Source organism: Meles meles, chromosome 4 (assembly GCF_922984935.1).
Source record: "Meles meles chromosome 4, mMelMel3.1 paternal haplotype, whole genome shotgun sequence".
NCBI lineage: Eukaryota > Metazoa > Chordata > Mammalia > Carnivora > Mustelidae > Meles > Meles meles.
The window spans coordinates 156840484-156854235 of NC_060069.1; the positions used below are offsets into that span (position 1 = coordinate 156840484).

The 13752-nt window shown below is 47.5% G+C and overlaps 1 protein-coding gene across 2 annotated transcripts in view; it reads right to left on the reverse strand.

Moving 5' to 3' along the window:
• VPS26C (VPS26 endosomal protein sorting factor C) overlaps nt 1-13752 on the reverse strand; it is a 42804-nt gene that overhangs the window by 9796 nt on the left and 19256 nt on the right. For both annotated transcript variants that reach the window (XM_046003031.1, XM_046003030.1), the window contains exons 2-4: nt 7266-7409; nt 5980-6129; nt 52-132 (exon numbers count right to left, since the gene is read on the reverse strand). In XM_046003031.1, the coding sequence (XP_045858987.1) occupies nt 52-132; nt 5980-6129; nt 7266-7409 (375 nt within the window). The remainder of the gene's footprint in view (nt 1-51; nt 133-5979; nt 6130-7265; nt 7410-13752) is intronic.

Consider the following 13752-nt stretch of genomic DNA (forward strand, 5'->3'; position numbering starts at 1 on the left):
CCTAGAGAAGATTCCTGGGACCAAGCACGGAGCCCCCCAAACACAGCTTACAGCAGAGTGGACGATGAATTCGCAGGTCTTGGTCAAGTCCTTGGCCAGCAGAGACCGCCGCATGTCACAGCGCAGGGTATACTGCAGGGAGAAGTCGGAGAAGACGACGTCACGTTAGTGTGATTTGCCTTCGTCGTGGAATTATATTCAGAGAGACAAGGAAGTCAATGTATTTTAGGGAAACTTGGTCCAACTACCGTGTTGTTTGAAATTTATATACATAATAGAGGGAGCGAACGCTCAAAGTAAAGGCACTTTCTATAAAAAGACCAAAAGCAAGAACAATTGAAGGTGGTCCCTAGTCCCCTAGTCCCACAGTGGGACCCACCGGTACAAAAGGCACAGTCTCAGCTGTAACACAGGGAGAGACCGGGGGGCGGAGGCCCGTGGGGGGCACAGAGCAGAAAGAACACGCACGCAGCAGCGAAAGCCAGCCCCAGTCCGGTGACCGGTCTCACTGTGTGAGCCCTGGCGGATGAGGCAACTCGCCTGGCCTTCGGCCTCCTGCCCTGTAGAAGGGGGACGTTATGCTTCAGCAAGAGCCAAGCGAGATGCTCGCTGTGTGCTGGGCACTCAGCACGGGGTCTGGCGGAGAGCAAGCAGCTCTCGGTAAAGCGGCAGCTACTTTGTTATTAGGAGGAGAAAGCGCTCAGGAAGGACCGGGAGCCCCAGGACCGCACCCAGCATTCCACGGAGCAAGATAAGTCAGGCAGCATCACACTAGCTTTTAACCCAGCCGTGTTCAGTCTCTGCCATCCCCGAGCTCGTTTTCTGAGCAAGCCACTGCCGGTGTGCCTTCCCCCCAGCCCCAGGGAGAGCCGCTCCCCTGCCGAGCCGGCCCCCGGAGCTAAGGGCTCTGACCCAGGACCTCTCCTTCACACTCCTGTCTGAGGACGGACAGACTGATCGGCAACAAAATTCTACAGTGCCATCACGGTCTTAATGCTAACCTTCCAAAAAAAAAAAAAATTCACATAACCCATGCTGCATAAAGTTAGCTTTTGTTTTAATCATCCAGGTAAAATTTCAGAATTCTGTTAAAAATGATTTGCATATCCAGGACTAAATACATGGTTGAATCAAGAAGCTACATTATTATGAACAAACTAATATATTATATGAGAAGTTACTAGACATTTAAGGTACCACCGGGAGATTAAAACGCTTTTATTTTTAATTTTTTATTTATTTATTTTTGGAAAACACTTTTTAAACAGAAACATCCCTTGTCTACAAGGACCTTTTCACACACACACACACACACATACATACACACTCATACATATGCACACATACATACACACACACACACATATATACATATATATGTGTATATATACACTCTTCTGAGATTTCCATCCGGTCTCCCCAACCCAACAAGCTCAGTGAGGCCTGGTGCCGTCAGATCCATACAGGTGCGTGTGCACGCAAGTGTGTGTACACGTAGTACATCTATGTAGGTGTGCATGCCCGGACGTGTTTCGTCATTCTCCTGCACAGCTCACATGCTGTCTGGTACAGGCGACATTCTGTTCAGGCTGCCTGGTGTCTCGGATTCTTGTCCCAGTGGGAACTTCCCCTGCCTCATTTTCCAGTCTCAGGGGTTTGGGGGGCTGACCTCCCCCGAGCCCTCCCGGGCAGAGCTGCTCGAGGCACTGTTGGGAAGGGTTCTCTCCGCCGGGGAAGCCGGCCCAGGAGATGGTAAGCCCGTGGCGGCTTAGCCCGACCATGGCCAGGGAAGAGGTCTAGAAGGAGAGCCCTAGAATGACAGAGGTCTGCGTAGAAAGCTGAGCTGGATCCGCACCAGGCTTCCCCTTCCCCGGAGCTGTTGGCTCTTTGGTCCATGATACTCTTTAGGCTGAGTCAGTTTGAGCCGGATTTCTACAACTTGCAAAGGAGTGAGAACAACAGGCATCAACTTCTGGTAACAAAATGTTTCTGAGCACAGAAGCCACCGTCAGTCATCCAGGGCAGCTGCTAAGTGACGGTGGGGAGAAAAGTGTCCAGAGAGGAACGCGCTGACGTTCTGTTCCGCAGATGATGTGAATTCTCTCACATGTACCATCTCAGAGGATTCTAAGGACAGTCACCAAGAACTCACTGATTCAGCCACTTGGCAAATAGCCTCGGGGCATTCTACATGCCTGGCACTGTGCTAATGAAGCGTTCAAGCCAAGACCTCATTCATCTCCTAGGAGGAGAGGTCATGAAGGCTGGTCGGGGTCAGAGAGGTGGGATTTCAACTGACACCTGCCGGTTGCCAAAACCAGGCTCTGAATCCTTATGCAATGCCGTGACTCAGGCCCGGATCTGCCTGCTGCCAAGCCCTAGATCTTTTCATTTTATCGTGATCTTGCCCAGCAGCTAAGGAGGATCCGGGGGGTGGGAGGTCAGAGGGGGTCAGGACCGTCAGACCGAGCAGGGCGCCAGGAGGAGGTACAGACAGGATTGGATCTTAGGACCGTCCGTAAACACAAGGTCAACAGAAAGAAGGAAGAAGCACATTGGCAGACGCGAAGCAGACTCCTAGAAAGGATATTTCCAACTGTGATGAAGAATGACTAGCGTCTGGACATATTAATTCTGAAATACAATTTTGCAGACACGTTGGGACCGCTGTAATGTTGGGTTACAGTACAAAACCTTGCTACTATGGCCGCAAGAGTAGAACGAACTAAGAAAATCTGTCTCCGATTTATGTAACTTGTAAAAGAAAAGGTATTTGCACAAAGGGCAGCCGGGAGAAGCGGGTTGCTTCTGGTACATACGATCTAATCACGAAGGTAACAAACAAACACAACGTACCTGTGAAGAACAGGACCAAACAGCACCAAGCCTACAGAGTGACAAGGAAACCCAGACCCTGCCAGCTGGAAATGCAATACTCGCTACGCCTTAAACCCTTTATTCTGTCTTACGGTTTTTACTATTTTTACATTATGTTACTACAACACAATTCAATCATCCATGTAAAATGCCTTGGTGCCCCCATCATTTGAGGAAGAGGATGTTACTGGGTTTAACAACACTTTCTGTCCCAAGTAATGCACCCGTGAATCTTCAGGGGAAGCACGGCAAGCAAGGGTGGGGGAGAGGGCAATGCCCCGTGGGACACCTGCCGAGGCCAGCCCTGTGACCCCAGCAGTCACTGTCTGCTCTAAAACAAGGAGGCTAGCAAAAGACCCTTCTAGAAACTGAATGAATGAATCAATGAATGAAACACAGATTTTTAAAAATCCACCATCCTGGTTTCTCTCAGGAGGTATATTTTCAAGGAGCTCCTGGCTGGGTCAGTGGGCGGAACACGTGACTCTTGGTCTCGGGGTTATGAGTTCGAGCCCCATATTGGGTGCATAGTTTACTTTAAAATCTTTGAAAAAGAAGTATGTTGTCTCAAAAGGAGCATTAACAAATGTGAATACAATTGGGAATGAGAAGGTATTTGAGAATTTTAGTTAATATGGATAGGTGTGAAAATGTCAGTGTTGACTACACAGGAGAGCATCCCCACTTTCTGGAGACGGATATTGACATAGCTCACATGGTTCTGTAACTGACTTTGAAATGACTCAGGAAAGAGAAACACAGACGAACAAAAATGGCGAAATTCTAATAAATGCTGAATCTAGGTGATTCTAAATCGGATCCTTCTAAATCGGAGGTTAGGATGAGAAGAAATCTCTTCATTTTTAGGAATCTGTGAGATATCTGGGGGGCGGGTAGAGAATTCTAGGTTGTAGCACTCTGAATTAACCCTACAGGGGTGAAACCCGATGACCAAAACAAAGGTTGGGTCTGGGTGACCATATATCATACTGAAGAATTCGCCACCTTCTAACGTTCCAACAGCATTGTAAAGAGTTTCCAATTTACACACAACCAGGCAGGACGCAGGTACGTGGTTTTTTATGCACACCTGACTCTTACCAATGTGGGGTGAGCGGTGCCAATCCCCGCAGTCAAAAGTCCATGTACAATTTGTGACTTCCCAAAAACTAACTACTGAGAGTCTGTTGTTGCCCAGAAGCCTGATGGGTAACATCAAATAGTCGATCAACAGATATTTTGTATGTTGTATGTGTCACATACAGTATCTTTCCAATAAAGTAAGCTAGAGAAAAGAAAACCACAAGGAAGAGAAAATACATTTGTACTCTAAAAGATCCAGGGAAAGGGGACCCACACAGTTCAAACCCATGTTGTTCAAGGGTCAACTGTACATCTGCATGCCCTTCTTGGCAATATTTGGAAAAGGATGAGATTTCCAATTTGATTTTTTTTTTTAAAGACTTTATTTTTTAAAGTAATCTCTGCACCCAACGTGGGGCTGGAACCCACAACCCTGAGATCAAGAGTCACGGGCTCTGCTGACTAAACCAGCCAGATGCCCCTCTGATTTGATTTGAAACAAATTAATTTCTTTTTTTTTTTAAGACTTTATTTATTTAACAGAAAGAGAGAGAGAGATCACAAGTAGGCAGAGAGGCAGGCAGAGAGAGAGAGGAGGAAGCAGGCTTCCTGCTGAGCAGAGAGCCCGATGCGGGGTTCGATCCCAGGACCCTGAGATCATGACCTGAGCCGAAGGCAGAGGCTTTAACCCACTGAGCCACCCAGGTGCCCCGAAAAAAATTAATTTCTTAACAAGAACAATGAACACAGGAGGAAGGCACAGGAGTATGACCAGTGAAACCTGAACGTTCGTCTCGTCGGTTTCTCATGAACGGACACTCATGTTATTAAATAAACAGTATTAAAGAGCTACGGTGTCGGGAAAGCAAGGCGATGCTGATTCCGGAGAGAGGATAAATATGATGTTCGAATGAGACGTTTGAGATACCGTCGGTCTTGCTAAGAAGGCATGCTGCGGGTAAGGACTGCGGTGAGCGTACCGGGAAGTACTCGGACCTGGGAAGCTGGTCGTTCCTGTCACTTCCTGGGCGCTGTCCAAAGCCCTCAGTGTCCAGATTGCCTGAAACAGGTGCACCCAGGATGCGGGACTAGATGCGCTTTTTCGGGAGGGAAAGACAGCGCCTGCCGTGCGGGATGTCACGCGGCATGTGCGTCTGCTCACCCCATCTTGCCGGCGCTGCGCAGCTCTCGCACGCACACAAACCTTGAGCTGAAACTCTCACAAGTGTTTCGAAGATCTGTATATTTGGAGGCAGGGGAATGGTCTCCTGCCGAGACCAAATTATCAGCGACAACTTCATAAATCAGGAAACTTCCCAACTTTCCGCCCTGCTGCACGTACGCAAGACAAAATGGTTTTGTCTCGCGCGGCAAGGGGAACCCGGCAAAGCTGGTATCACAAAAGTCCCTTTCTTTCCACCGAATAGAGGAGAGGCTCTCTCTCGCCCGCTCGCTCTGAGTCATGACTCCGAACTGTGGCAGAGACAATAGCAGCTGTGAAAGGCGGCCCAGGCTGGCGGAGGTAGACAGGAAGTCATAAATTCACTTCCCCTCATTTACAAGGTTTGTTCAATAAAGAACACAGCCCATGTCAGAATAGTAGCCTCTGGATATCTAACAAAGAGATATTTATACGCTTAAAATAGACAGTGCGGGTGCCCGAGAGGAGCGCGGGCCTAGCTGTCACCGAACACTAACAGCACCCCTCGCGGTGTCAACGTGGCCAGAACAAGGGCCCCAAGGAAACAACAGAATTTTTTAGAAGAAGCTATAGCCGGGGTCCTCCGGGGTTCCTACCCAAAATAATGGCCACACATAAAATGCATTCTGCGAAGCAAAATGAGAAATCAAAACAGAAAATGCAAAGGCAGTCTTGGCGTAATTACAGTATTAAACTCTTGGGTCCATCTATTAATTCTGCCACCAAAGAAAGACAGAGCCGTTTTTTTTTGTTTTGTTTTTTTTTTTTGGCAGAAGCCAAGCTAGGAGATCCACGGCACAGGATTGGGAAACTCTCACCTGAATGTTGACAAACACGCCGTGGTAAGTCTCGTACAGAACTTTGTTGCCCTTCACGTGCAGAGGAAATTCAAAAGGAATTTCTGTTTTGCCGCTGGGAAACTTCCCTGGCTTCACCATTTCGATGGTGCTGTTGATAATCTGGATCGGCTGTGAAGAGAAAGCAAGTCACTGAGCACTTTGGATGCACTGCCCAACTGCCATGTCTATTAACGATCTCCCCAAAGACACAAGCCTCGGGCCCTCCCCATGCCCTGGCTGCCCCTGGGCTGAGTCTGCGGCTCAGGACCCAGTGGGCTTGAGTTTCTGGCACAATTACGGTTCGTTCACAGTACCAGATGCTTAGGTTTTTGGTGCACATCCAAAGCCATACTTCCTCTCCTTTCCCCCAAAAGCTCCCTTCGCTGTCCTAACAATGCCAGGCGTCCCTACCTTCAGAATGAAGCAGCAGATGCCGCACAGTCAAGGTGCTGGGCCAGGAGAACCACCGCCGCCGGAATCTGGGGGTCCTCACCAGCCCATGGGTGCCTCGGACCCCAGCCGCAGGGAGGAGCGGGCCGATCCTCGGCCCTGTGCGCCTCCGGGGTCCACTGGGACCCACCCAAAGGCAGCTCTCACCCCTTAACTAGTTCATGTATTCGAGGCCTTGGTTTGGCATCACTCAGAAAATCTACCACTTCTGAAGGGAGTCTCTGAGTGCTTCTGGAAGAAAACAGGGAGACGGGGGAAGGCCCTGAATCTGAATGTGGTTCCTGAGAACCCTTCTTTCCTCTGATCTCCTTCCCCCTCGAAACTCACAGTAATACGTCCCTCTGGAAAAGGAAACGCTAAGTATAGAAAAAGAGCTTATATTCTGGAACACACACCTCTACCCAAAATGACAAAAAGGAGGGAATGGCCCCGGCTCTATCTGCGTCTTACCAGAGTGTCAAATCCAAGAGCTGTCGCGTGTACCATCCCAGCAACGGTTTTGCTTTGGGGAAGGGCAGTGCCAGAAGCCACAGGCACTTCTCAGAAGAGCTCTGTTCTCTTTAAAGGCTGAGTTTAGTGCACTTACAGTTCTCCTAATCCTATCTTAGAGGAATGAAAACAGGCAGACTTGCAATAGAATATATTCAGAGGCAAAACATCTGAATATTCCTGCAGTTTGATCAGCAAGTATTATAAGCAGGACCGCCGCTAGGCCTTGCCAAATATCCACAAGTAAAAATAAAGCCAGAAAACAAGTAAAAACCGCCACCACACGCATCTGGAGAACTAAAAATGTGCAACGTTAGTGCTCTTACCTTAACGGAATTATAGAAAGCCTCGAACACTCCCACGCTCTTGGCACTGAGCTGGAGGTTCACGCTCCCTTCCACCGTCAAGGACACTCCCTGGTGCTGGATCGAATCCTTCCCAGATATGACCACCACGCCCGAGAGCACTTCCTAGGAGAGCAGAGACAGCCAACCGTCAAATTAAGACGTTTTTGCATTCACCTTGTTTATGAGCAGAAGTAGGTCGCCTTCACGAGCAATTTGTTCAAAGGGGCAGATAATCACTGAGCACATAGTTCAGACCAGAGACCTGGACGCTGGGATGGAACAGGCACAGCCTCAGGAAGGAACTGAGGATGCAGGGCGGGCCAGACCGTAGGGGAGCACTAGGGGGAGGGCGGCGGATCTCAGGCCATCACCGCCTGCCCCACAAATGTCTGATTCCACAAACGGCAAGGAGCAGGGTCAGAGGCCAATGGCAGATTCATAGCCCCACTGCACACAACAATGCACAATGTCCTCTTCAGAAAGAATACAGGAAAATCCTTTCCTTTGGGCTCTTTCAGTTATGCTAAAATGACTAAGGATTTTCTTTTGTTAATTTATTTTTTATTTTAAAGACCTTATTTGTTTATTTGACAGAGAGACAGCGAGAGAAGGAATACAAGCAGGGGGAGTGGGAGAGGGAGAAGCAGGCTTTCCACAGAGCAGGGAGCCCGATGCAGGGCTCCATCCCAGGACTCTGGGAACATGACCTGAGCCACCCAGGAGTCCCATGACTACGTGTTTTCAAATGCATAATGTAACCCAACTACTGGCCCGGTCCTCTCTCTGCCAAGGAAGCCTCACTGAGGAGGGGTCTAGAGCTTGTCCACAGAACACATGAGGACACCGCACCACTTTTGCTAAGTCTTCCCCTTCCCTCCACAGCCCGGGTCACTCTGCAGACACTCAAGCCCAGATTTCCCCGGATCATAAGTCATTTAGGAAAGATTTCACAACAGATCATCTATTCATCTATCTGAAGATAATTACAGAATAACAGAATATGGACATTATCCTCTCTCCTGGATGGCAGTCTCTTCCTGTCACCAATTTGCTATGGGGGTTTTGGGTGGAGAAGGAAGTTCAGGAAGACGACAGTGTCCTCTGGAGCGGAAAGAGAATCCATAGTAAATTCAAACAACATGTTCGTGAAATGACCTTCAGAAATGTAGCACGACTGATGTCAGATGGTAATATGATGGCAGAAAATTACTGACAACCAAACGGAAACCAGAGAAACAGCAAAATTAAAAGGGGCCTGCAGATCAAAGCATTAAAAACCATCTGTCCTCTTGGTGTTTAAATCTTTTTATTTCCTCTAGTCATCCAGTGAAAAAACTTTTACCACGTTCTCACAGTATGAGAAATCTGGGAGAAGGGAATAGTCTTTGTCCCTTAAATGTGCAAAGTGTCTTGTCTTTGTTTCCTACCTCCCCATAAAAAGTGCATAAGCAAATTTAAGTGCAAATTCCTCTGGAATAATTTGACTTTTAAACTTAATTAAAATTAATTCTATTACTGCTTGTACAACCCAAATTAAATAGAAGTCTAATTTTTAAAAATTTGAACTCACTAGTATATTTTTAAAAATTCACTTGACCAGTGTGTCCCATGAAATAAAATGAGCCAAAACACTTGCCCCGAACATTATCACTTGTGCCACGCAGCAGCACTCGGGACACTCCGCTCCTATCTAATCCCATTTTCAGTTAATCTCATGGGGATCCGGGCTGACCGCTGACCGGCATATTATAGTCACAACATCAACACAACCTTTCCTCCCAGCTCCCCACGGCAGAAGAAGGAAGCAGAGTAAGTATTTTATGACTCAGGGGACTCTTTTGTCATTCTCTGATTCAATTAAGAAAGACTAAGTAGAGGGGCCTGGGTGGCTCAGTCGGTTAAGCATCTGCCTTAGGCTCAGGTCAGGATCCTGGGGTCCTGGGATCGAGCCCCGCATCGGGCTCCCCCTGCTTCTCCCTCTCACTTTGCCGGCCACTCCCCCTGCTTGTGCACTCTCTCTCTCTTACTCTGTCAAATAAATAAAATATTTTTAAAAAAGAATATAGCAGAAATACAACATTAATAAAGTATTTGTTGGTAAGTTTGGCAGGTCTGTTCAATCCCCACCAACAAGAGAAGGATATGGAATTGGTCCAAGTGTAGCCCAAGGAGCCAAGGTACAGAATTTCTTCTTTTTTATTTATTTACTTATTTATTTTTAAGAAACAGAACATAGTTCAACAAAGAGGTAAGGCTCATAGCGACAGGAACCAATTCTTTTATCTGTTTTTCATGGAAAGATAACTGACATATAACACCTTATTAGTTGTAGGCACCCCAGACAATACTTGATTAATTCTGTCAAAGGAGCACAGAATGAGCTTGAATAACTGAAACTACGGGAAAATTCAAGACCTCGCCGAGAAGGTGCCCCTCCCCCCGACTTATGTCCAGAACTCGCAACAGGGAGGAGGATGGTGCTGATCTGTCACCCAATGTCATTAGCGGGGGTCGCTCATAGACTCAGGGACGGGAGCAAACCCCAGAAACGATGCACAAAATCACATGCACAGGTGCTAATTTTTAGAAGAGGCCTGGCTGTCGTCACAGCATCAAGGGGGCCCTGGGCCTGAGAAAGGCCAAGAAATGCAGGCTTGAGTGATGCAGGCCCCACACTTGCACGCATGGAGAAGACTCGAGGGACAGACCCTGCTTTGGATGGCACAGCTCCGCTGACGGGGACTCATGGCCGTGCCATCTGTCACAGAGGCCCAACACAGATGTCCACGGCCACTGCAGGCCAGACACCTGCCCCTCTGTGAGGTGACATGCTGCACCCCAGCTCGACTCTGGCCCGGAGAAGCCAGGTCTGGAGAAAGGCCTAGAACAGTTGTCTTGAGCCGCACACAAAAGCTCAGGCCGGAACAAGCTCCGAGAAGGGAGTGATCACACCCATCTCAGCCACGCCGGATTTCTGGGCCGAAACCAACCCAAGTCCATTCAGACACCTCATTCTTCTCGAAGGGAAAAAGGCCACTACCAAACAACACAAACTTTTTCTTTTGTGTTCCCTGGAATGAAATACCAAACTCGTAATTTGGACTCTGGGTTTGAAGATGGTGGCGTCAAGTCAGCATCCCCGCTCCAACTTCCTGGAAGTTGCCCCAAAGAATAAGAACTAAAACCCCCAGACTCCATTTTTGGTGAAGCCAGGAGACAGGGGAGGACCATGCCAAGGCGGAAGGGCTGCCGAGGAGCGAAGACCCCGCAGGGGCCTGCGGCAGAAGCCGAAACAAGGCCCTGCGGCCGTGGAACTCTGCTTCTGGAGGGTGACGGCACAGCCGGGAGCAGCGGCCCTGGTCGCCAGCTTGGCTGGAGCTGTCGAGAGGTCTACGTGGGAGGCAGGCAGGCCATCCCACTGCGAAACCTTCCCCAGCGGAAGAACAGTAAAGGATGAAGAAACTCACACATCAAACCTCAGCCCGCCTGGTCGAGGGATATATTCAAGGCCTACAAGAGGAGACATAATTGAGGTAAATGTAAACATGAGTGAGGGAGGGATGAGAGAAAATCCAAGCAGCAGATGATGAATCCACACAAGACAGATCATGTCGCTCTTCTACTTCCAGGGACTTTTATGGCAGCTCCCCATCTCACTCAGGGTAAAGGCCAAAGTCATTTCGATGGCCTACAAAGGGGGGTCCGCCCTTCCTCTGACCGGTCTGGCCTCATCTCTTAACCTTCCCCCTCGGTCACTTCATTTCACTCCTCCCTTCCTCCCTGGCACCCCTGCTAGTTTTTTAGGTGCTTGCAAATTCCAGCCTCAGGGCATTTGCACATTTTCTTCCCTCTACCTGGATGCTCGGCCTGCAGGTACCCACATGGCGTATGACAAAAATTCTCTTCCTAGAGACTTCCTAGAGCTCTTTTTCAACCAGGCCTGGACTTCTGGACTTCCACGTTCATCTCTGCATGAACCAACTGTAGCAAGAATTCTGCTAGTCACTTTAGCTGGCCCCCATATCTGATCACCCTTGCTTGGGTTTCTCATCCTCCCCCAGTGCCCCATTTGAGGTTGTCACCCTGGCCTGCCTTCAGCAAGAATCCTGTTGGGTTGGTTTAGCCAGAATCCGCTCTTAGACTTTGAGCCCAATGTCTCCTCTCTGTAATTTTCCACATACTGACGCCTCCTTGCCTGTGCTATACTCAGAGTCGAGATTCCCTGCTCAGTGGGGAGTCTGCTTCTCTCTCTCCCTCTGCTCCTACCCCCAACTCATGCTTGCTCTCTCTCTTTCTAATAAGTAAAATCTTAAATACCAAAAGGGTAAATGAATCAGGAATAGTCAAGAAAAGGACAGATTTTAGTAAAATTATTCTACCTCGAAAAAGAAAGAATCCTTTAGGAGCCAGGCCAAAAAATAAAGTCACTCACCAGAGGGGAGAAAAACCAGACATTTCCATAGCAAGACGCAATTCAAATGAAGGTACAGCCATGCCCATTATAATGCTCAATGAACACAGTGTGATCATAGAATTTTATACCCACCTAAATAGTCACTCCACTCTAAAGGAGTTTTAAATGTGCAGAAATAAACCCCAAGCAGTGCTGTGTGAAAATCCTCCTTGAGGAATTTACTATATAGTGAACTATAAGCACCCATGGGATGGCTAGAAAAACTGTTAAAAAAAAAAAAAAAAAGAAACAAAACCACTTGTAAAGACTGAATCCATTTAACTCTAATAAGACAAGGAGATACGTGATGATGATGGTAGGAGAAAAGGATGCGAAATACAAGGTCCAACAGTGTAGAGATGACTTAAGTAAAAACGCTAGCTGGGAGAGGAAGGGAGCAAGAACGTGGGAGGTAGCATAATGTCTGTGCTTCCCCTCCCCCCACACTCTCACAGCTAGGGCTGACAAATACTCCATGAAAACCATGCTCTTCAGGGCGCCTGGCTGGCTCAGTTGCAGGAGCATGTGATTCTTGATTTCGGGGTCATGCGTTCGAGCCCCATGCTGGGTGTACAGATTACTTAAATAAATAAACTTAAAAAGAAAAAAGACAAGCCATGCTCCCCAATACGGCGGCCACTAGCCATATGTGGTTATCTAAACTCAAATTTATATTAAATAAAATTTAAGTTCAGCCCCTCTGTACCTGCCACATATTCAAGTGCTTAAAAGCCACTTTCTGGCCAGTGGCTGTCACCACAGACGGCAGACAGACAGGACCTGCACATCACCGCGGAGAGCTGTACTAGACAGTCCTGATCTAAAGTTAACAAATCAGATCACAGAGTTCAAATAAACGTCGCAAAGGTAAAACCAATAAAGGTGGTATTTGTAAGTAACTAAGACCCAGTTGGGAGAAGAGAAGAAAGGAGGAAGGAAAGAAGAGGAAATACAGTAATTTCATCATTGCTCTCAGGAGGGGATTAATAATAACATCTAAAACAGAGCAGATGTAGGGCATAATAAAAAGTTGTAAGGGTAACAATTACAACCAATAAAACTCCAAAGTATTAGAAAATCATATAAACAACATAAAGCCAAGCAAAGAAGGCTGGAGAGAGGAAGACATTTAAAAGCTACTTAAAAAAACCATCCCCTCAAGTGACACCAGAGCAGCGGCGACAGAACTACTGCCAAACACATGTCATATTAACAGATGCGCTAAATGAGCATCTATTAGAAACAGACATTCAGAGTCTACCTCAAAGCAAAACCCAGTTGTCTGTTGTACGACAGAGAGGCATCTACAAGAAGAAGAAAGGCTAAGCAGAGGACCAGGAAGCGAGAGCGAAGAAATCAATCCCAAGCTGTAATCTTCACATCGGACAAGGCTGAGTTCAGAGCAGGAAGGACCGAACGAGACAAAGAAGGGCACTGTGCCATTCCCAGCAGCTCGGCTCGCGGTGAGGACCCGCGGCACGGGATTCCCTGCGATCGAGAACGTGGCACTGATATCCGAATGCAGAAACCGCAGGGGACACCAGGAGAAACTGAGGAAAACACATCCGGTGCACGAGATGTTAATTTACCCCCTTAGCTCAGGACAGATAAAAGGACAAGAAGAAGCAAAGATATAAAGGACTTCTGTGACTTGTCAATAAGGTATGACTAATCGGCGCAGGTGGAACAGCGCAGGTGGAACCCCCCACCCCGGGGGGCTACACTCTTTTTTGTGTCCACGGTTCATGCACAAAAATTGACCAGGCTGGCCCGTAAATAAGTTCAACAGTTCTTTTTTTTTTTTTTTAGGGAAAAAAAAATAGCAAAGCAAATTATTCAACTAATCAAGAATAAAGAAAAGAGGAAAGCACACATAAATTTCCAAAATAAGAAATAAGAGGGAAATATCAGCAATCTAGAGGAAATTAAAAGAATAAGAGAATGCATTGTTCGGCTGCATGTGAGTCAATGTGAAAAGTTGAAGGAGTGAGTTATCCTAAGAAAATATAATTA